This window comes from Apis mellifera, linkage group LG5, assembly GCF_003254395.2.
Source record: "Apis mellifera strain DH4 linkage group LG5, Amel_HAv3.1, whole genome shotgun sequence".
NCBI classification, from domain to species: Eukaryota; Metazoa; Arthropoda; class Insecta; order Hymenoptera; family Apidae; genus Apis; species Apis mellifera.
The window spans coordinates 5,808,985-5,831,405 of NC_037642.1; the positions used below are offsets into that span (position 1 = coordinate 5,808,985).

General features: G+C 35.5%; 3 protein-coding genes across 16 annotated transcripts in view; 2 read left to right on the forward strand and 1 right to left on the reverse strand.

The window, feature by feature from the left end:
- Positions 1-16,435, forward strand: part of LOC725732 — a 44,991-nt gene extending 28,556 nt beyond the window's left edge. For 10 of the 14 annotated variants that reach the window (XM_026440948.1, XM_026440949.1, XM_026440956.1 and 7 more), the window contains 18 exons: positions 6,193-6,377; positions 6,561-6,651; positions 7,084-7,220; positions 7,833-7,959; positions 8,541-9,389; positions 9,467-9,605; positions 9,852-9,961; positions 10,080-10,212; positions 10,281-10,358; positions 10,945-11,013; positions 11,091-11,162; positions 11,265-11,330; positions 11,414-11,488; positions 11,577-11,654; positions 11,814-11,927; positions 12,050-12,200; positions 14,779-15,843; positions 16,022-16,435. In XM_026440948.1, the coding sequence (XP_026296733.1) occupies positions 6,193-6,377; positions 6,561-6,651; positions 7,084-7,220; positions 7,833-7,959; positions 8,541-9,389; positions 9,467-9,605; positions 9,852-9,961; positions 10,080-10,212; positions 10,281-10,358; positions 10,945-11,013; positions 11,091-11,162; positions 11,265-11,330; positions 11,414-11,488; positions 11,577-11,654; positions 11,814-11,927; positions 12,050-12,200; positions 14,779-15,843; positions 16,022-16,336 (3,854 nt within the window). In that variant the 3' untranslated portion in view covers positions 16,337-16,435. Of the gene's footprint in view, positions 1-968; positions 1,221-6,192; positions 6,378-6,560; positions 6,652-7,083; positions 7,221-7,832; positions 7,960-8,540; positions 9,390-9,466; positions 9,606-9,851; positions 9,962-10,079; positions 10,213-10,280; positions 10,359-10,944; positions 11,014-11,090; positions 11,163-11,264; positions 11,331-11,413; positions 11,489-11,576; positions 11,655-11,813; positions 11,928-12,049; positions 12,201-14,778; positions 15,844-16,021 lie in introns of all 14 variants that reach the window. The other 4 variants (XM_026440961.1, XM_026440955.1, XM_026440957.1 and 1 more) reach the window with 4 other exon arrangements.
- Positions 16,436-17,226: 791 nt separating this feature from the next.
- On the reverse strand, positions 17,227-22,383 carry LOC411076 (queuosine salvage protein). The gene is made up of 6 exons (XM_394550.6): positions 22,150-22,383; positions 21,747-21,962; positions 18,642-18,801; positions 18,227-18,340; positions 17,944-18,129; positions 17,227-17,833 (listed from the first exon to the last, which is right to left on the reverse strand). The coding sequence occupies exons 1-6, from the start codon at positions 22,243-22,245 to the stop codon at positions 17,589-17,591; spliced, it is 1,017 nt and encodes a 338-aa protein (XP_394550.2). The 5' UTR covers positions 22,246-22,383; the 3' UTR covers positions 17,227-17,588.
- Positions 18,828-21,222, forward strand: LOC102656326 (stress response protein NST1). The gene is made up of 4 exons (XM_026440969.1): positions 18,828-19,792; positions 20,334-20,681; positions 20,746-20,882; positions 20,968-21,222. Exons 1-4 carry the CDS (start codon positions 19,386-19,388, stop codon positions 21,090-21,092), a joined length of 1,017 nt encoding a protein of 338 aa, XP_026296754.1. The 5' UTR covers positions 18,828-19,385; the 3' UTR covers positions 21,093-21,222.
- Positions 22,384-22,421: the final 38 nt, after the last annotated feature.

Below are 22,421 nucleotides of genomic sequence, written 5' to 3' on the forward strand. Positions count from 1 at the left end.
GAATCTTTATCACGAGTAATTACTATTTTCACGATGTTAAAACATTTTTTTCCGATATTTCAAAATCAGCTTCACAGTTACAATAAGGAGAAAAAGTAAGAATAATCGGCGATGACAATCGATAATGATAGCAGAGATAATCTGGTGATAATATACGTGATAAATAAAAAAGATTATCGTCTCGAGCAAGAAATTTCAAAGTTCAGAGGATCGTCGTCAAACAACTATTCAAATGAGGGTTTAAAGGCCGTTCTCGCTGGCGCGATTCTACGTTCGGCATTTTACGGACAAGTTCGTGCGTTTCCGTGCACGTGTTTGCGCGCATGCGCACTCAGTTGTTTCGCGCAATAAAGCGTGTATGCACAGCTGTGTGGATTATTTTCAATTATGCCAATTTGACAATGATATATCGAATTATTTTCGACGATTTTTAATTTCCCTGTTAAAAAAAAATATATGTGTATATATTGTTATGAGTGTCGTTGAGAGAAAAAAGGAAGAGACTCGTTATTTTTAACACGACATAACGAGCGTATTAAATCGCCGGATCGAAAGCGTGATTATCGCCGGGAAAAGTTAAAACGAATCACTCGATATGGGATACGTGAAGAGATCTTTCACGAACCGAATTCACCGCGTAATTTTTTCCTCAATAATCGGAAATTACCGATGATTATACGAACCACAACAATGCACACAACAATCTGACGAGTTTTCCAAGTTCTCTTCCGGTATTAACCGATCACGAGAAAACGAGAAAGTTATAGCTGACAGGAAATATTTGTGGAATATAAAGGAAATGGTCTTCTTGAGATGATCATCGAAGTTTTCTCTCTGTGTATCTAGAAAAGTGTTACAAAAAAAAAAAAAAAGAGATAAGAGTTTTACGCAACGAGAATAATTAATAAAATGAAATTAATGAAAAGTAATGATGTAAATGTTTTTTGCATTTTCTTTTTTCTTTGTAGATTAATCTTGTTTAATGAAATATATCTTTATATATCGGATCGGAAGAAAATTGGATGAAAATTGTGTTGTCTATAATGATAAAAGAGTTTTTAGAGAGAACGAAAATGTGAACAAACCGTTTAATACCTTATCAGATACGATGTGAAACGCGTGATAAATGTTGCTGGAACTCACTGCGGATATGCTAACAATAATAGGCGGCCTAGTTGTCGCCTATATTATCTACTTGCTGTTCATCAAAGAGGAAAATGGTAAATATTTATCAATTTTTAATTTATTTTCAACAATGGACAAAAAAAAGGATGAAATCAAACATTTCTAAACCTCTTTTCTATTTTATACTCTTATTCAAGTATTTACTTCCAAAAATACAATTTGAAAAATCTTTTAGGAAAAAAGTTCTGTCAAGCCCAAGTTTTTTTTTTTAAAAAACTTTTTCGCGAAACCTAGCAATCCACAAATTAGATAGATTACAAAAGATACCGATCTAGATTGCACTCGTGAAAGTATCATCGGCACAGATTCGTCACGGTTATTGTAAATTGTCATCAGCAAGCTGTTCAACCGTCCCTGGCACGGTTCCTCGATTGCGCGTAATAATCCGTCATGAGAAGATCCCCCCCGTTACCTTCATTTCTCGTTTTACAATTTCGTACGACATCCCGTAATATCATTTCACGGTGTTTCGCAAACGAACAAACCGAGGAAAATTGTCTTTCACCGCGTTTCGAGATGTAAATTGTCGTCTAGATAATTCCATTATTGTCATCCATTTATTTAAGTTAATTCTGGCCATTATCTTAATCATCTTTATAATATTCTTCTATTAAAAAATGTTCAACTTTCTGTCTCTGCCTTCTTTCAAAATTCATTTATCGTCAAATTGTCGCTCTTTATAACAAGTCTAACAATACACAGAAATCGATAAAAATAATTTGATTCAAGACAGATTAAGAAGAAGAACGATACAACAAAATATTTATAAAAGTTATCAACAATTATCTTTGAGATGAATTGAAGTAATTGAATATTATGAATAAATGGAAAAAAATATTAATTTTGGAACTTTCTTTTCCCCATATATAATTTTCAATAAGAGATAAAAATATATAATCGTTCAATAAAATTAAATATTTGATTTGTGACATTAAAAATTTTATTAAAAAAGGGAAATCTTTGCACAACAATTCACGACGATTAAGATCATCATATCTAAATTACACACGAATCCTTATCGATGTTTTTAAATACAGATAACACAACAGTTCGCGAAAAGGAAAAAAAAAATTCCATGTGACTTCTTACGCGTAACAATCGTCACCGTTATTGTCACCGATTCGATTATGATCGATTATGATCGATTCGAAGGAACAAACGTCGCGGCTATCATCGCGATAACACGTTGTACGCCTTCAATAGGGTCATTCGGATTATCGGCGAATCATCAGCCGAGTCGTACGATTATTTCGTGTATAATTTTTTAAAACTCTTTCTAAATTAAATATAATTTTTTCCTTTCTTATCCTGCATTCTTATCTACAACAACGATTCGTATTTTTACGTAACGGCGTATGTAATTTCGTACATGAGGAGTTGAACGTGATTTAGATTTAAAAAAAGAAAAAAAGATTCTCGGAGAACGAAATTTCGCTTCCATTGGAATGTTCGCGATAAGAAGAATATTCTCGGTATAAATAATAATTCGGGAAGATAGAAATAAAATTTGATAAGAAACACATTTAAAAACGGAAAGTTATTTTTCCGTTTCTGTTCACTTGTTAATTATTTTCGAAACGAGTATTATTTTTTCACTTAGCCGGATTACATAGCTACGGTAAAAATCAAGAAAGAAGAAATTTATCCACTTTTCCCTCCTTTTATTCTCGAAACGAGTTATAATTATAAAAAAAGGCATGCGAAATTAGTTTCTCATTCTCAAATCTCTTTCCCCTCTTATTATTCGGCCATCAAAATTCATTTCATTACAACTTTCGTGCAATCGAATTGCAACACGTCCGTACACCGTTTACGTCATCCCTCTTATCAGTTAAGAAGCGGACTTATTATTCCAAGAACGCAAGATATATGGTAATCTTTTTTTTTAAATGAATGTAAATGGCTAATAATCCGTATCTGTTTTTCACGTGCGATTGTTGAACGGCGATATTGAAATATTAATTGAATTTCCAATTTAACAAAGTCCAAAGTCCATCGACTCTCACCTCCTCTGACAATCATCGAATTAATAATAAAATTCCTTCGGGTTATTAACTTGGAATTTCGAAAAAAAGTTAATCAATAAAAACTTCGTCCTTCAATAATCTGATAGAAACCGATTCCAAGTAATTAAATTAATCATCGCGAAGGAATCGCGATTTCATAATTTTTAGAATATTTCTATAGAAATTCTATTTTTATAGAAGTTGTTATCCGTTAAGCTTTCGCGGAATATTAATCGAGTTAAGCAGAAATCATAGACGGTGACGATTTCCTGTTCGATCGGCCACGTTTCCAATACGTTATTCGACGCAAGAGAAGAGAAACCTTTTTTTTTTCTTTTCTTTTGCATGAGCGATTATACCTCATACACCAAGTATACGATAATCGCTATAATTCCGTTACGTGAGTGACGTTTCACCGCGACATGCATTTCGATTTCGCCGATTGTCGTTTTGAAGAAAATGAAGCGTCTCGGAATGCAACGGTCGCCCGTTCCCTTTCGAGATTCACCCGCTGATATTCAGCGATTAGAAAGTTCGGGAAAAACGAGCGGAGCGGAGCCACCGATAAATGGCCACGTTTCGCAAAACGGCGGAGATAGTTGTAATCGATCATAGTTGGCACGATCATCCTTGAGCCTCGATTCTTTTACGCGCATTTCTATTACGCTTTGCTGATTGTTTGCGTCAATTTATGAATATATATTGCGTTCATTAAAAGAGGGAATAGAAGAAAAATATACGCGAAGGTCGTTGAAGGAAACGTTGATCGAACTGATGGATTCAAGAGAGGATAAAGTTTTTTTTCTTTTTTTGTGGAAATTCATCGATGATTATATTCGCATTAACGTGCACGCTTTTGATTAATGATCAATAATAAATTTATTATTCATGTGGATCGAAAATTATAAAAAATATAAATCAGTATTGGAAACTAATTCGATTCTCGTGAATTTCGTGGAAATACTTGGAAAGTTGAAAGCAGGAAAATAGAGAGAGAGAAAAATTGTTATTTCCTTGAAAGAAATCTTGTCAAAGAAACGTCTCTTTGCAAACACTTTTCCCTTGAAATAACTTCTTCATTTCCACAGAGTGAGTAGTAGTTTCCAGGTTACGATGTGGGAAATCGAGGAGGATTGATCGAAAGGCGAGTAGAGGGGGCGATCGATGAACATCCGCCAATGATGGTCGAAATGATAGAATGGAAATAAATGTACGCGACCTTCACCTTCTGGCGAGAGATCAGGGTTAGAAAGCTCATCGACCAATGATACGTTCTTCTCGTTCGAGGACGCGTTGATGCAAATCGGCTAAACTTAGACTTTGAACGGATGATAGATAGATAGACATAAATGGAATTTAAATGGAATCGTGCGTCGATCGCGATCGAAAAAACAATGAGACGGCCTTGTTGGTGTGCAATTAATTTCCTGGCGTGGGAGAATGTTTTAAAACGAGCTTAAAAAAAAGAAGAGATTCGTAGAAAATTATACGGAAAAGGAGTTGTTATAAGAAATTCTTCTTCGTTCATCGAAAATATTTCTCTTTTCCATTGAGCTTCTCTTCTCCATCTCTTTCAATTACAAAAACAAGATATTACGTTTACGGTCAAACCTTATGATGTCTTTGTAGCAGGCATCCTTAACCCTTTTACAGAGAGATAAGCAGTCAGAAATAGTTTTATGAACATTATATTTTAAATGTTACGACTACCACAACTATTAAAATTTATTGGCAATAAAATATTGAAAGTATGTTACTCCCAACACTCTCGGATACTCTTGGAAGATATTACGAAAATCTTAATGATAAGAGAATAATTATTTTCCGAGTTATTATTTTTACAATTCTTCTTCTTCTTCGTTTTATTTTATTACCACCGCCAAAGTATTAAGACATCAAGGCATAAAATTATCATTTTTAAAAAAAAAAAGAACCCGGCTAAGAAAAATTTATTTAACCGCGTCCTTCGAAATCGTTCCGAACAAAGGTTCAGAAGAAGAAAAATCAATGACCGGGAACGTGATAAATCGTAGGAACGCGCGTTTTCTCCATATATATATACACACTTCGATCTCTTCCCCCATGAATCTGTCAACATGACAAACTTTGCCCATTAACTCAATATCTATCTCGTCGAGAGAGAGAGAGAGAGAGACCCATCCTCCAAGAGGTAAACATCTCTCTCTGCCCTCCTCCTCCTCCGTACCGAGTTTCCCGCGAAAAGAGTTCACCAGGTCGTGTCGAATTTCTCCCGATAGCGCAGAAGGAAGGAAGGAATTGCTGACAAGGCCGCGAGAGCCGGTGAAATTACCTTGAAGCGTCGCCGAGACGCGGCCAAACGGGATGCCTCGATCACCGATACCTGCCGATGAAAGTACGGCATCGCCGCTTTTCCTCCTCTCCCTTCCACTCGTTTAACCCTTTCTCGCCGCGTTATTTCCTTTTCAAAGAGGAATTCTCCTCTCGAATTCTTCTAGCCTTCTTCTTTAAGAATATATATAGAATTAAGGGATAAGTCGATATTTATATAGGGAGGAGTGGATGGGCGGTTGATCGAACAACGAGAGTTCGAGGTTTAGAGGAAAGAAAGGAAAGTTTGAATTATCGAATTATTGATTGACCGAGTTCTTTTTTCTCTTTCTTAAAAGAATTATTAACGCAAAATTATTTCTCTGCTGAAATCTATTCGCGAATTTTGCGGAATAGATATAAAGAAAAAAAAAGAATTGCACTGGCTGGCTGGTAAAGAAAATTCCAAAAATGGGGAAATTTCTTCATATGCCTCGATATGCAGCGCGTGTACATCTGTCGTTAAAATTCGTCTCGCGTTGACACAAATTTCGTGCATTTTACGAGAATATTTCCTCCGACAATTCGTCTCACTTTCGCGGTTAGATATTCCAGTCTAAAAAAAAAAAAAAAAGAAAAGAAATAAATTCCACGGTGTGTAAAAGAAAAAAGAAAAATTTTTCTAACACAGATTGCGATGAAAAATTTTCAGACAAATCTGGCACGGATGTGGGAAGCACGGCGCAAACGCTTCGCGACATCGTGGAGCGTGTCGTCGAGGAGGCGAAGAGACTGCCCGGTCTCGGAAGTTGCGACGGGAGCGGAAGGATCCAGGAGGAGAGGAACGGTGTGGAGAACAGTTACGAGGAGGTGCTCGCCACCACGATCCTCAACAAGGTTACAGAAAAATATATTCGCTTCTCGGAGGCTGATCCCTCGGGGAAGGAGAGAGGAGGAGGGGGAGCCCATCTCTCTCTCTCTCTTCTCGAGAGGCTCGGGCTCCGGTTCACGGAATTCGTGGAATTCGCTCGAGAATCGAGCGAGTGGATAAAATCGATGAGCGAACGATGGATTTTCTAGGTCATCGAGAAATACCAAAAGAAAGAGGTGGACGGGAATAGCAACGTTCTCACTGGAAAGATCGTCGTGCCTGCGAAATATGCACCGACCTGTACGTTTCCTGTTCAAACACCGATTCCTTGCGAACTTTTCAAAAGTATTCGAGAATTCAATTTGATTTTTCTGATGTGAATTGTGAATGGAAAACCCTTGAGCGATATATCTTATCGTGTGATGCGAATCATACGATTCGAAAAGTAGAAACAATAATTAAAAAGTAGAAACAATGATTTAAAGAATAAGTGGATGAATAAATGTACAAGTATATTTGTTACAGTTTCATGTATAAATAGTTAATAATTATACAGTTAATTACAATAGCGTTATAGTCGATGTTGATGCATTTTATGAATCTCAAAGATGGAATTAAAATCTTCTCTCGAGTTATTTTAAAGAAGTTTGAACGAGAAGAGTGAAAAAGAGGATGAGAGGAGGAGATCCAAGAGGAATCGTTTTTATCCATTACATATATTTGGTTTTTCAGGTGAAAGCGAGGCAGGGCTCGACGAAGGTGTCGAAGAAGGCAGGCTGGAACCGTTGTCCCAGGAGGATTGCGCCAGCAACTACAGTGCATCTAGCTCGAGACGCGTTAGAAACCAACCGGAGTCATTATCTCTCACGGTAGGCGATCCTTTTACGGAGGCAGAACCTCCGGAGAACTCGCGAAAGAAACGAAAACTCTTCCGGAGAAAAGAGTCCGTTCTTTCTGGATCGTTTCGAGGTCGAAGCAATATTATATACGACTCGTCAAGATCGTTTTCAAATTTTCCAAACTCGTTTCAAACGATTTCACGGATCAATGAACGCGAAAAATAAGTTTAAAATTTATCCCTCGAATTTTAGAAGAAAATACTGAACGAAGTACTTAGAACTACTTATCTATGTTAAAAAAAAAAATTATCGTAAAGTAAACGAGAACGCATTTAAATTTTAAATACACGCGAAAAAAAAGGAAATTTGAAAAACATCAGTCTTTTTATAGAAATTTCGAGATTAGGTTTGTAGGTGGGTCGGGTGATCAACCGATAAGCGAATATGATAAGCGAGCATAACGAAATAAGACCACGATGTTTCGTGTTGAAACACGCGTGGCAATTTCAACCGATAAAAGAAAATCAAAAAACGGTATATATAAAATGTTAAAAGTTGCGAGCATCGTCCACTCTCTTTCATTTTTTATTAAATCCACTCTCTGTATTTAGATTTTATTAAAAGATGTTTCGCTCGTTTCAGATAGAAGAACGAATAGAGGAAGTGACCACAACGTATGCGTCGGACGAGGATTCCAGGGAATCTGTTTTGCCGGTCAAGAATGCCCATCGAGTGCCATTTCCTGAACTTGGAATGGACATCATCGATCGTAAGCGTAATTTAATTTAAATTTCGTTCAAATATGCCGAATACGCTCGTTTCCCTCCATTTGCAAAAATACGTGGACAATACTCGAGCATGCGATATTTTTGCTGATCATACGAGGCAACGTTTTGCATATTCCAATCGGTCAGTCAGCTATTGTCAGTGTTATTAATGATTACTCGTTAACATACCGTTTTTCGATTGAATATCACAGCAACGACATTGTTAGGATCAAAAAAAAAAAATATAGGATGTTTATATTTTATGCAATGATTCTCAAAGCGAATTAAATTTATTTTTAAACTTTCGACGGTGTTACTAATAAAAAGTGAAAATTGCATTCTACGACGTAATCCATTAAGTAAGAAATTTATATAATACAATTTGAAATGAGATAAAGAGTAATTCTTATAAAGGAAGGGGAAGGAGGAGTATATAAATTATATAAATTTAATAAATGCAGTGATTCGTATCTTGGCATATAATAAAATATAATCGAAATATTAGAATACAATTTATCAAAGATTGCACAATTTTATCGGATCAACAAAATGCTTGCTTACTGAAACGAGGACTCAATTGCAGCTTTTCAATCGGAGGACAGCCAAGACGAGATCGACACGCCGACCAACGTGGATTTAGTATTCCCTGTCGAGTCTTGGGAAGAGAATTGGTTGTTCCAAAAGAAGAAGGTCCAGACGCAGCAGGCTGACTCCGTGGCCATGTTGGTACCGAATCCTAGCGCCGATTACAAGGCTCTGATCGGCGACAAGGACGCGGAAGACACCTCCGACCTGTCCGAATGTTCTTCAGCCCAGGCGGACGAGGACATCGAGAAAGAGCTGATGGAGGCGATAAGCAACGTGGTGCCGCGAACCCCGGACGAGAAAAGGTTCGAGAATGATCTGGACCAATACCACCCCCTCGTCGATCCGTCGAAAATCGAGATTCAAGGCTTGAATGATCGAAGGATCGAAATGGGTGAGGAACGAAACGAAGAGGTCGAAGCCAAAGAGGTCGAGGAGGGGTATCGTTCTAAAACTGTTCCAAAAGCAGGAAATTTAATCGAGAATGAGGCATCGAAAATGGACGAGACGGGAAATTTGGAGGAGAATTCAATCGAATTCGATTCTCCATTGGAGAAGGGTGAACCGTTCGGGGATAATTTATTGGATCGCTCGAAACCATTCGCAATTTCCACGACCGATGAAAACTTGCTAGACTTGCCAAAGACGCCGACGTCAACCCCGAGAATTTCCATGGCGGAACTGAGAGAATTGGGGGGGAACGATAACCTGGAATCGATAGATTCTTCGCGGGAGAAGAACGTTCTGGATTCGTTGGAGTGCGCGAAGAAGAAGTTGATGGCCGTGAACGACGTGGACAGTGTGGAGGAGGAAGCAACGTTCGCTCAACAAAAAGTCGACTTTCATGGTGAGTAATTAAATAAACTGTAATTTTTCTATTTATTATTAAATTGTGCGTTTTATTTTCATCGGCGAAAAATTCAGCCGAGGATATTCAAGAACAAGAAAGCGAATACACCGAGCATTACGATATCGCGACCCAAAGGCACTTGGACAGCTTGACGAAGAGTGAATCGTCCGATTTTTCGCCACTGATGGATTCGACGATGGAAAATGAGGAGAGGTAAATTTTTGTTTAAATCGAGTTTCATTTACAAGGACATATAATAAAGTTTTTCGAAAAATCTCTTTTGAAATTGAATTATTTGAAAAGTTGGAAGATGGAAGAATTCGAGATTTCTCGATTGTTTAGTTCGTGTCGAAGCTAGGTTCGTTTCGTAACGTCAACCGTTAACGGTCTGTAAAAACGGCGTAGAACTTTCTTCTTACTGATGATACTGTAACAATCCTTCAACATTCCATTGTGCAGCAAATGCCGAGAGGCTGTGGCGTCCGCCAAAGCTGAATCGGCTTCGCATCCGTCCCAGCAGAGCAAGAATTCAGACGAAGAGGTCCGACTTGCCACTCCTCCGAGGCCAGGTCAATCTCAAATTTTCTTTCTCCGTCGTTTTCTTTATCATTTTCTTTTTTTCCTTACGCGAGATAATCGAGAAAAGTACTGAGATTTTTACAAATTTCTTTGCGATTAAAAATACAGGTTCGATCGCCGAACGCGAGCACAAAAAATGGGAAAATGCTCCGCCTATCGAAAACAATCCGTACAGCCGGGAGAATATTCAAAAGAGGTTGTGGGAGAGGCAGTACTCGAGAAGATCGTCGGAAAATTCCGGGTAAGATATGCGATAATTCTTCCTCCCATTGGATTTCGTAATTTTTTTTTATTGAATAATATTTGTAGAATTTACACCGAATTGTCAACGAGCAATGGAACGGACTTGCTTGACGTGTTAACATCTCGAGAATCAAATATGCAAAGGTAATGTCTAAAAGTAAAGAAAAATTTATTACAATTTTCTCTCTAAAATTATCAAGCAAAAGTAATCTTATTATTATAATGAATCAAATTTATAATTTAACACAATAAACGTTTAAATTATGATGAAGTATATATTAGCAAAATTTAATCCACAGAAAGTAATCATCTTGCCATCCAACGATTCATAGAGATCAGGTCTTAATGATTTTCAGAGCGATGGCAAATAGATCTCGTGACTTTGATGATTTCGTTTCATAATTATTCGCGGGGGGGATTTTTCTAATAGAAAATAAATGTGTTGAGAAGTTAGGAATGAGTTAGATTGAAAATCTTCACTTGTAAAAGTGAATAATTTTTAAAGAAGTGAGGAATCGTTTTTTGGTAAAGAGAAATGTGAATTATTCCAAGAACTTGGCCATAGATTTTGAAGAAAAACTCGCGATTTTTAACATATATATTTATCAGCAAGATTAGATATATCGTTTCTCTAAAAAATTATTTCCAAAGCTAGAATTACTCCATCCCATTTTACAAAGTCATTTTTCAATCCATAAAAGCCAAACGTAATAAAAATTCAATTGTATAGGTTCGGCAGGGATTATTACGTGAACGGATCAGTGAATGAGAAAGGCAGAAGATCGTCGGACAATCCCGGGTATGATTTATCGATATTTCTTCGTATAATTTATCTTTATTTTTCACGCACGATCCGAATGATACCTGTTCGTTTAGAATACACAACGAATTGAGCAACGGAACGGATACGGATGACATGTCATCGTTACGGGAATTAAATATCCAAAGGTAAAGAGTGAGTGAAATGAATGTTCCTTTCGTTGAAAATTTTTCCTGCAAAATGGAATTGAAAAATTGAAGAACTTGTTGTGTTCTTTCCTAAATGCGTAGAAACATGGGGGATTATTACGACACGAGGGCGAAGGAGAAAGGGAGAAGATCGTCCGACAATCCTGGGTAAAAGATTTGATATATAATTCTTTTTTCGCAACAATTTTGAAATTAAATTCTAATCTAACGATAACACTTTCACAATTCAGAAATTACGAGTTATCAACGAGCAGCGGGAGTTTGAACGACGTGCTGTCGACATTCCGAGACGAAAGCATACAAAGGTAATTGTGTGAAGGCGAGTGGAAAAAAGAAATTAACGAATCTTAGAAGTTTCTTGAATCTTTCTTCACGAAATTTTGAAACGTGTAGATCTGCCGGGGACTATTGCGTGTACGATCAAAAAGCGTCGGTAAACGAGAAGGGAAGAAGATCGTTGGACAATCCCGGGTAAGAATCGCATTGCACAATTTGTATTTACGTAACAGTCCAAAAATTAAATAGAAATTCAAAGATAATATCCGAAAATAAAGACGTAGAATAAAAATTCTCAACATATAAAAAGAAATTTCATTCAATTCTTTCTCTACCAATTTCTGAATTGTTTAGATCGGTCGAGGATTATTACGAGAAAAATCGAAAATCATCAGCGAATAAAAAAGAAAGAAGATCGTCAGATATAATAATCGATGACGTTTCACTATTCCAAGAACTAAATATAAGGTGAAGAAAAATTGAAAATAAAAAAAAATTCTTAGATTAGAATTCTCCCCCTCTTCCAAAAAGCTTATTCCATCGTGACAAAAACTTTTTATGCATAAAAATTTATTTTTCGAAATGCGCAGATCCGCCGGGGACTGTTACACGAACGATTCGAAGCCGTCTGCGAACAACAAAGGGAGACGATCGTCGGGCTTCTCGACGTCGACGAGCAGACCGAGCAGCTCGTTATCCCAACGATCAAGCTTCAATGGGATCGCGGACCAGGATCAACAGGTGAGTTTCCAGCTCGAAAAGTTCGAGGAGGCTTCCCTGCGCGGCAGCCTTTCTAGATGGACCTATCGCGATCCGTACTCCAGTTCGAACTTTGCTGTCAACCCTCTTCTACGAATGGAACTCGATGATGCCGAATCAGCCGATCGTGTTCACGAAAATCTCAAGAATCGAAACGAATCGTTATCGTTAGGGAAAGGTGATGGTGAGAAAGTGGTGGAAACGAACGAAATAACGGACGATATCGAGGACGTGAACGAGATTACGGAAGAAATTCGAGACGGATCTGTAATAGTTCACGATCTCGAGGGGATATCTAATAATCTCAAGTCGGATCGTGACTCGGGTATGTCATCCGTCGATACGAGCGATCTGAATGTGAACAAGAGACGGGATTATTGTTGGAGGAGGTTGTGGAGAATCGACGATCACGTTTTCCAAAACGTGAGGGACGAGCAGATCGTTTCGTTGAACGGGAGGAGGTATTTCAACTCGAACGGTTATAACAAGTACAACACGTTTGGCGGGATAAAGAAGAATGCGTTGATCGAGGAGTTGGACGATTCTGACGAGGATAACTCGAGGTTGGACAGATCTGACGAATTGTTCGATCCTGGCGAATTTTCCGGGTTCAAGTTTCAAACGTTTGGAGGCATAAAGGGGAGCAAAAGAGTGGACAGGAGGGGGATTCTCATGTATAGAAGAGTGACATTGAGATCACAGTCCACGAGGAACGGTAAAAAAGGAATGAGGACGTCTCAAAGCGATTCCTTGTTGCGAGAGAAGGGAAGAACGAGCGAGGACACGTCGAACGAGGAGAGACAGACCGATTGTCGAAGCGACAATTCCGAGGGGAAGGAGAGAAGCGCGAAATATCTGGATAAAAAACCGAGAAGAAAATGCAACAAATTGTACAAAAGGCAGCCAAGGATCGCGTATTATTCGTCGTCGTCCACGGACGACGATTGGCAAGACGAAGAGATCGAATCGCGAGCCGACAAAGCGGCGATGCAAAAGGATACGTGCAGGAAAATGAAATCGAACTTGGACAACGATTACTTCTTGAACACGTCGAGGAAAAAGATATTCAACAACAACGCGAGGAGATCGGCGAAGCATCGGTCGCCGGATAACGATAAAAACGAGAGTTGCTTGAAGCTGGAACCGCCCATCGTGCCCGAGGTCGTCGAGAAAAGTTTCGAAAGTTTGCAGGATCTTCGTTGCAAAGGGAAAGGGAAAAAGAAGCAAAAAGCCTCGGAATCGATCAAATACGTGGGTGTGAGAAGTTTGAGCGATCTGACGATATGGTGAAAAGTAGTTTGATCGAATTAAGTTAATTCGAATGAGAAAACTTTCTTTCGCGTATATATTATAAAAGTTTATATTTTTTTATACAATTTTATCCGAACCTCGTACGCAGTGCCATATTGTCAACGAGAAGTTCCTTAGAAAAGTGTCTAAAGAGTGAATCCAAGATTAATACGTTATAACGATTATTATTATATTTTTTTTAATATAATAAATTATAAAGAGAGATCTTATTGTACGAATATATATATTATATTATATGTAATATAATATAATATATATATATATATATATTATAATTATCTTAAGTAGATTTTATTTCTGATGAAAGTAACTGAGTGAATTGTGACTTTGTGGCCGAAAAGTGCATGACACATTTTTCTTTTAACATTTATATCTTAAAGGTGTAGGTGTTGTTCGTTCCTACGATTAATTTTAACAAATTAAAATTTTCAATTTGACTTTTTAATCGCTCTTACTCGTTAGTTTTTTTTAACAATTTGATGGTGAATTTGAACAAGTAGCTCTCACTTTAATTAATTAAGACGTAACAGAGGAATAAGACAATCTCTGTAACAAGCGAACTGTAAATAAATCTTTTTGACTCTTTCTTGTAGATCGCACGCACCAGTCATGTATCGACCTTATATATATATAAAAAAAAAAAAAAAAATGATTTTACTTGTATATAGTACACGTAGACCATAGAAAAGGCTGCTTAAGAAAAGATTAAAAAAAAAAAAAAATAAAAATAAAAAAAGAAAAAAAATAATAGAAAAAAATATTTCTATTAGTACGAAGTTCTATGCACATTGCACATGCATGATAGCTGCCTTTACCGGATCGGTAAGTACCGTTTACATGCATTTCCAATTTGATGCGTGTCGACTAACAAAACGATATCTCAAGGGTTTGCATGTTACACAAGATGAGCATAAATTTGTTGACTGATTGAATCAGCATGAATTTTCATCGAGGATCGAAAAGAAGGAATGAGAGAAAAAAAAAAAAAGAAATAGTCGTAAAGATTTTTTTTTCCATCGCAAGACGTTCCATTACTTGACTCGCAACTAACAATTTTTTTAGACTCTTTCTCACTGCATGATTATAACAATAATCGACGCTTTAAATCTATGCATTAAACTAATTCCTAGATTGAAATACTAATCGCTGCAAAAGTGGATCGAGACTTTATGGAACTAAAAAAAATACAACTGATAGCAACGGTTGGATTGATTCCCTTGGATTGATTCAGGATCGTTTTCTGTTCCAGGAGGAGGAAACACAATACAAGGAAACGGAGTCCCTGTTGAACCGAAGCAACGATGTTAAATCCAAAGTGGCTAAGTGGCAAAACAACAACGTGGAGAGCAAGTATCTGGCAGGATCTGGGCAGGATGATTCCTCGAAAGGGGGGGAGAAAGGAAAGGAGAGGTTCTCCTCGAGATCGATGGAGGGTCAGAGGTCGTGGGAGGAGCAAAGATCGATGGAGGAGATTCTGGAGAACGAGAGGAAGAACAGCAAGAACGAGGTAAACGCGAAATTGAACAACCAAGAGAGCACCAACACCGTGATCGAAACGAAAATGTTCAACTCCGAGAGAAACCAGCGGAAGATCAAGAGGATCGATCTGAAGGCGTACGGTTTCGAAAATGAATTCTGCTCCAACAGAATCAGAACTTCGACCCCGAGGGTTGTGAATAAGTTGGATCTGAGATCTTTCGGCTACGACGACGGAATTCGACGTACCCAGTCAAACATTCAACTGAACAGCGTCGACAATGACGAATTCAAGGTTGCTAGGTACGCCAATTTGTCGCAAGGGCAGAAGGGTTACAAGGATCACGATAGGGATCAAGACGAGATCGAGGATCGAGGATCCGGGGACAACAGCTTGACGCAGAGCACGGAGACGCTCAACAAATTCGAGGACGAGAGTTACAACGAGTTCAAATTGAGGCCCGCGAAATCTGTGCCGAACATCACCAAGTGTTACTCGAGCAGGACAAGCCAGAGGGAGGATGAGGAGGAGTACGATCGAAACTCGTTCGACGAGTTCGAAGTGATTAAGACCGGTTCGGTGAGGAATCTCGCGAACAATTATAACCAGAAGAGTGTTAATATTAAGAGTAGCCAGTCATCGATCGACGACGGGTCGGAGAACGATGGGGATAATTCTTTGGAGGGCACGCAGAGTCATCGGTCGTTGAACGACGCGAAGAAGAAGAGTTCGAGCGACGAGGAGTTTGATAATAAGGTGTTGCCGATGCCATCGGTCAGAAGGCTTGCTGAGGTATTTAGTAAGCAAAGTGAACACGTTCACGTCCCTGTTACAAAGGTGAGAATAGTGTTTGAATGATTAATGATTATAGAAAAAAAAAAATAAATGAATATAGTAAAAATTATAATACGATTATAGATCGATACACTTAGATATTAAATATCTAAATTATACTACTGATTATATTTATTAATATATACATACGTATATATATATATATATTTTTTTTTATTAGACAACGAAATCATGTAACATGTACAACGAGAGATCTTCGACGCCAGAAATTCAAATAGTTGAAACACCAAGGCAAATGCACAGCCTAACCGCCAGATCGCTTTCGAAACAATTTCGAGAAGGTTTGAGGCGAATTCCAAACAAAGTTACTTCACCTCCGGCTAGCCACGTCGTTATGGAACAATGCAAAGTAGGCGAGAGTCAAATGGAAGTAGTGCAACCGAAGAACGATGTGTTTAACGATACGAACGTGATTCTACCGGGAAAATTGAAATCGAATATAATATTCTGGGAACAGATGCAGAAAAAGATGTAAAGCGTATCTGTCTGCTTTAAATTTGGTGCACGTTTGTCAAAAAAAAAAAAAAAAGAGGAATTAATATAGGAATCAAATTAAAGTGGTATATATTCCGTATACAGAATTCTGAAACAAGGAATCCAGTAATATATTTTTTTTTTTAATACGAAATTATTTTTTTAATTATAATTTAATGAAAAAACCAATTAATGAGAAGAAGTTGGAAACAGTGGTTAACATCCTTGCTCAACGTAAGAATGTTTTAACACGATGCCAACAAAAGGAGTCGATTAATTGTATGAAACAATACAGGCTCAATGATCGATTAATTTACAAAAGCGATTGCGTTCAAAGCGACGATGAAATGTCGATGCGATGTGTGTGCCAAATGATACGAACCCGTGATTAGCCAAAGAGAATATTTTTTGCGTAGTTGTTTTCGAAACAATGCGAATAATTTGAATTCGAACGGCAAACATTTTGAGAATCTGATCTATCTAAAAAAATTTCCACCACCAAATTTTACACGTTCGCAATAAATAAATAATTGTAAATATATACCGGAATATAAAGTCGAAAATATCAAAATTATTTTCTGTACATAAAAAAAAAAAAAAAAATCTAACATAGTTACAAAGTTATATATATATATATATATATAAATTTATTCTATAGCATTCTCATGTATTGCATAAATACTGTTATTATTTATTGACGTCTAAATATACATATATTGGTGTGTATATATATATATATATAAATATATATATTTAAATTAAGAAAATCGATCGGGCAACGAAAATTCTTTAATAAAATAATCGAAGTTTGTATGGAATAATCTCTTACGTTATCTGTGTAACTGAAATTGTGCTATATCGATATTATATAGAAATATATTGTTTATTATCAAAAAAAAAAAAAAAAAAAAAAAAAAAAAAAAGAGTATAAAACTGAATTTTCGCCCTCAAAAAAAACTTTCGAGAACAAGAACGGATTGAGGATTGTTAAGACAATATTAGGAGAAAAACTAAGGAGATTAAAATTGTTAAAGTATAATGCATATTTTATTCGAATATTTGCACATACATATGTCTGTGTGTGTATGTGTGTGTGTGTGTGTCTGTCCAATTGTCAAGTGTCCTTTATGGATGATGTATTCAACGCAATAATAAAAATGCTATCTCTTTCAAAGAATTATAAAAAATTGTAAAATTATTGCATTGATACGTTATTTTCAAATATATATATATATATTTTTTTTTTCGAATATTCAATAATATATGCATCTGGTTTTATGATACGGTACAATTTCTAATTCAACTTCGTGTTCTCGCCGATAATTCCACAGGAAATGATCGATCAGAATAGAATTAATATTTGATTTTAACTGATTGTTTTTCTCTTTAATATAACGCTCGATTAGATCTTTTACTTCATATTTGACTCGTTCGATCACTTCTATCGTGCAACCACGAATTTCAATTTCCTCATCGCTACCGTTTTCTAACTCTATATCTGTAAATATCAAATACCGTGCTATCCAAATAAGCTAATCGTCTCCACTTACCTTTATCGTCTTCAATTTTCAACGCGATAAAAAAATAACTGATAAAAAAAAGACTTACCAGATTCTAGCTTACTCATGAGAGCGTTGCTGTAACGAATAGCGCCAAAATGTAGGAGGATTTGGGGAATACGATAATCGGCGAACATGGTGAGATAATCTATGTCCAAGAATTTTCCAATCCCCTCCCCTTTGAAGCAGGCCCAAATATCGCCCACCAGTATCTGAGCCCTCTTGTAAAAACTGACTGAAAAACAAGAACAATAAAATTATCTTATTTGTTCCCTTTCGTGAAATAATTTTCTTAATACGATTCTTCTTCGTCGGATTAAGATAAGGATTACCTCTGTGAATTTTATAATCTGCCTCATCTTGATAAGATTCGAATTCCTTCACGATACATCTGAGCAAATTCTGAGCCGAGTGAGAGCTCAATTTGACACAGTTAACAAAAGTGCCTAGAAATAAAAATGGAATTGATGAACAATTAATAACAAAATGTGAACAAAACGTTCAACTCAAATTTTAACAGGGTTTTTAAATTCTGTTTACAGTATAAGATTTGGTATAGTCTAGTGTATAACTTTACAGCCTGGTAAATAAAAATCTTCTAAAAGGGAATCGAGAAACCTGAATTTAATTCATTAAAAATATATTCTTCCGCCTCGACGAAGGTCGGTAAAGTTTTGCACCAGAACTCTTAAACGTGTACGTAAATGTGTGTGATGATGTGTGAGGAAAATGATTTCAAGCATGTACCTTGATACTTCTCTAATAAAACTTTTCCAGCATCTCGCAAGCATTTTACTCTTTCGTCTAACAGCGGAATGTTAGTTTCTGTATCGCCACGAAAAATATATTCAGCTTCGGATCTCGTTATTTGAGAATAATACTTGGGATCGACTATAGGTTTCCCCTCCTGTTCGAAGTAAATCGTTTAAAAAAAAAAAGAGAAAGAGAGAGAAAGAGAGAGTGAGAGAGAAATAAAGAGAGAAAAAGAGGAAGAGAAAGAATGGGCACATCCATCGATAGAATTTCAACAATAATTAAACGTTCTTTCGAAACGAACGAAACACACAGACGTGTCGAAGTATTTTTGAAACGACCGAGACAAATAATCCACGAACAAAAGAAGCTAGATTGTAACGTGGAAAACGAAGAAAGTGACATTTTACGTGTATATCGCGCAAAATTCTAATGTTAACCGCAATATGCTGTTTATTATTATTAAATTCATAAGGGTGGGTACGTTAAGAAATTTCTAAGTAATCGGAAAGATTACTTCTCGACGAGTAAGATGAATCCATCGTGCGAACAGTATACGACTGATATAATCAGTCTTAAAAGGCCCACGTGAGTACACGTGACTCGAGTAACGGGAGATCTCTTTCTCATATGTAACGTAATTTTTCGAATAAAATCAGGAGTCTGGAGAAATTCTCCGAATCGATCCCTAAACCGAAAGGTGCTATCCCACATTTTGGCCTGCCAAAATGGAAATTAATGCCTCTAGAGTCGAAAATCCCAATGGTCCCCGGACCGGAAGGCGCTTACAACTTCGCCCGTCGCAAACTCGGGGAGAGATTGTGGATCTCGGCGCCCGACGCTGAATTCAACTTGAGCGATCCTTACGGTTATGAGATAGAATGGACTTACGATTCCCTTCACGACAAACATTTGCTACCTCATTTCTCAAAACCGAATGTCATACGACATTTGTTGAAGGCCGGTTTCATTACTAAGAATCTAGATGCGAAATGTTCCCTGCGGGACTACAATATGTACAGAAGATATTTGAGGAGGTTACACTGTGACAGTATAAAAAAAGAATTGAACAGAATAACGAAACAATCTATAGAGGAGAAAGCGATACAGTATGCGCAACATCAGGCGGAGAAGGAAGTGAAGAGGTAAAATATTGAGCATATATTGTTGCGATTATTGGATATATTCCTTTGGATAAAACTTATTCCTCGAATGTCGTTCATTACCAATGAATATGTAATAAAAATTAATACTAGTTTATGAATTATATTATAATGGAAAAATTTATCTGATCAATATTACAATTAGTTATATTTTTAGGAGTTAGTTATATTTTTATTTATCTTCCTCATTGAAATTCTGAATAGTTAATGAAACATTACTGCATGCAGATAACAGAGACTAATGTTCTAATGATACTCCTTTTAAAATAAGATTAATTTCTAATATATTCAATATTCGCAACAATATATTAAATTATACAGAGTGTCTGAAGCATTTTTTTTTTTATATCCATATATATATTCTATATATATATATATATATATATCTATATATATCTTATATATAACCATTTAATTTCTAATTTAATTGTTCTTTAAACATTTTCATTTAAACCAGACACACTGTATAAATAGAATGACCTGTTATTTAAAAATAATGAAATACAAGAGAACAATTCATCAGATTGAAAGAAAAAGAAAGGTTGATGGAATTAAGAAAATTTGCTATAAAAGAGATAAAAATGGCTGAGAGGCTAAAACGACAAAAACAAAGGGCAATAAAAAAGAAAATAGAGAAAAGATTGATATTATTAGAATTACAAAAACGAGAAGCTCAACAAATGCGATATATGAAAAGCATACAGAAAGCTGAATTAATTCAACAGAAACAAAAAGCAGCACAAGCTATTCGACGGCAAAAAATAATTCACACTCTATTGGAATGGAGTAAAAAAGAACGTGTAAGAAAAAAAATGATGGATCTGCGGTTAATACAAGAACGGGAAGAGAAACGGAGAATCGTAAAAGAAAAGTATGTATAAAAACGATAGAATAATTCGTGTCAAAGAATTGAAAGTTTTTTTTATATTATTTAGATGGGAAGAAAGACAAGAATTTCAAAAGAAACAGATTGAAAAGGAACAATTTCTATTGAAATGCTTAGAAGATCAACGAAAAGAATTTATAGAAGCATATGAAGAGAAAGTAAGAAGAGAAACAGAAAGAATGAAAAGTATATATTATTGAAATTTATGAATTATTTATTTTTTTTTTTTTGCACATATACTAATAAAGTTTGATGTTTATTTTTTTTATAGATCTTTTTCATGATGTGAGAATGTATATAAGATGTTATTTGGCTAGACAGATGCCTTCAAAGAGAATGCGAATTTGTTGTCCAAAATATTTTTATAATGAAGAGGTATATTTTATACGAATTTAATAAGTGAAAAATCGCATATATAGATATGCTACTCTAAATTGCTAAGATGCTATTTTAATTTTAGGATGACTTTAAAACCGATGAAAAAAAATTATTATCTAAATCACATGCTGCAACAAAAAATGATAAGGTAAGAATGTTCAACATTTTTTATCAAGATTGTAAATTATATAATCAATTCAAATATTGCATACATTTTATATGTTCTGTTATTTATATGATACTATATATTATATAAATAAGTTTATCTAATAAAGATATAGTATTATTTTAGACAAAAAAATTAACTGAAACAAAAAAGAAAAAAGGCAAAGAGAAACAAACAAATAAAACAAAATTAAAAAAAGAATTAAAAGATGAAAAGAAAACGGAAAAAAAAGTAGTTGAAACTCAAAAAATTGTAAAAAATGGAAAACAAAAGAAAAGAAAAATAAAAAAGAAAAAAGAAATTAAACCAGATGTAAAACCTGAATTAGAAGAAGTGTCAGAAACTATATCTCCAGAAAAAGTAGAATCAATAAAATCAATAACACCGCCTTCTACATCAAAAGACAAGTGCAGATGTCAAATAATTAAGGATACTAAAAAAGGCATTATATCACAACAATAGATAGAATTCTTTCATAAATTTAAATTTATATAATTTCAACTTACATTAATAGCTCTCTTAATAGCAGCACATAATGCAAAATATCCAGTTTGATTATTAACTGTCCATTTTGGACAATTTTTTTCGTTCCAAAAAGAATAATTTAATGTATTCAAAATAAATATCCAATCAACTGCTTTTGGATCTTCAGGAGAAGGATGAAATTGACATTCAGAAAAATTATTTACACTTATTTTACCATCCTTAAGACCTTTTAAAACCTGTAAATGTAATTAAATATATTAAATTTTTTTATCATATTTTTTTTAACCAATTAAAAAAAATATAACAAAGAATATAAGTAATATCTACTATATAATTTTACTACTTGTTTTTATAATTGAAAATTGTTTTTATATTGAAAATTTATATATGTATAATTTAAATAATGTTGAAAAAATTATTTACCGCATAAGCAACATTTTTGACTCCTTCATTTTCAACAAAAACATTTTTAGAACAAAAATTTATAAATTTTGCGGAATCCTTTGGCATCAAAATCATTGTGGAAAAAATACTATTGTATTTAATTAGAAGTTAAAAATAATTTATTTAAACAAAAATTCCACAAACACTTAATAATAGAATAAGCACATTTACTTATTTTACAATATAGTCAATAGTCACGTGATAGTATCCCGTGACCAAAGATTCTTAACACGTTAGCAACGACTGTCTTA

Bases quoted from the DNA above. Each gene is read 5' to 3' on its own strand.
- LOC102656326 (XM_026440969.1), top strand. From the start codon at position 19,386: ATGCCTCTAGAGTCGAAAATCCCAATGGTCCCCGGACCGGAAGGCGCT. The intron at 19,793-20,333 runs GTAAAATATTGA...ACAATTCATCAG, and splicing joins GCGGAGAAGGAAGTGAAGAG to ATTGAAAGAAAAAGAAAGGT. The intron at 20,883-20,967 runs GTATATATTATT...TTTTTTTTATAG, and splicing joins AGAAACAGAAAGAATGAAAA to ATCTTTTTCATGATGTGAGA.
- LOC411076 (XM_394550.6), bottom strand. From the start codon at position 22,245: ATGATTTTGATGCCAAAGGATTCCGCAAAATTTATAAATTTTTGTTCT. The intron at 21,963-22,149 runs GTAAATAATTTT...TTACATTTACAG, and splicing joins TCAAAAATGTTGCTTATGCG to GTTTTAAAAGGTCTTAAGGA. The intron at 18,802-21,746 runs GTAAGTTGAAAT...TACTTCGAACAG, and splicing joins CTATTAAGAGAGCTATTAAT to GAGGGGAAACCTATAGTCGA.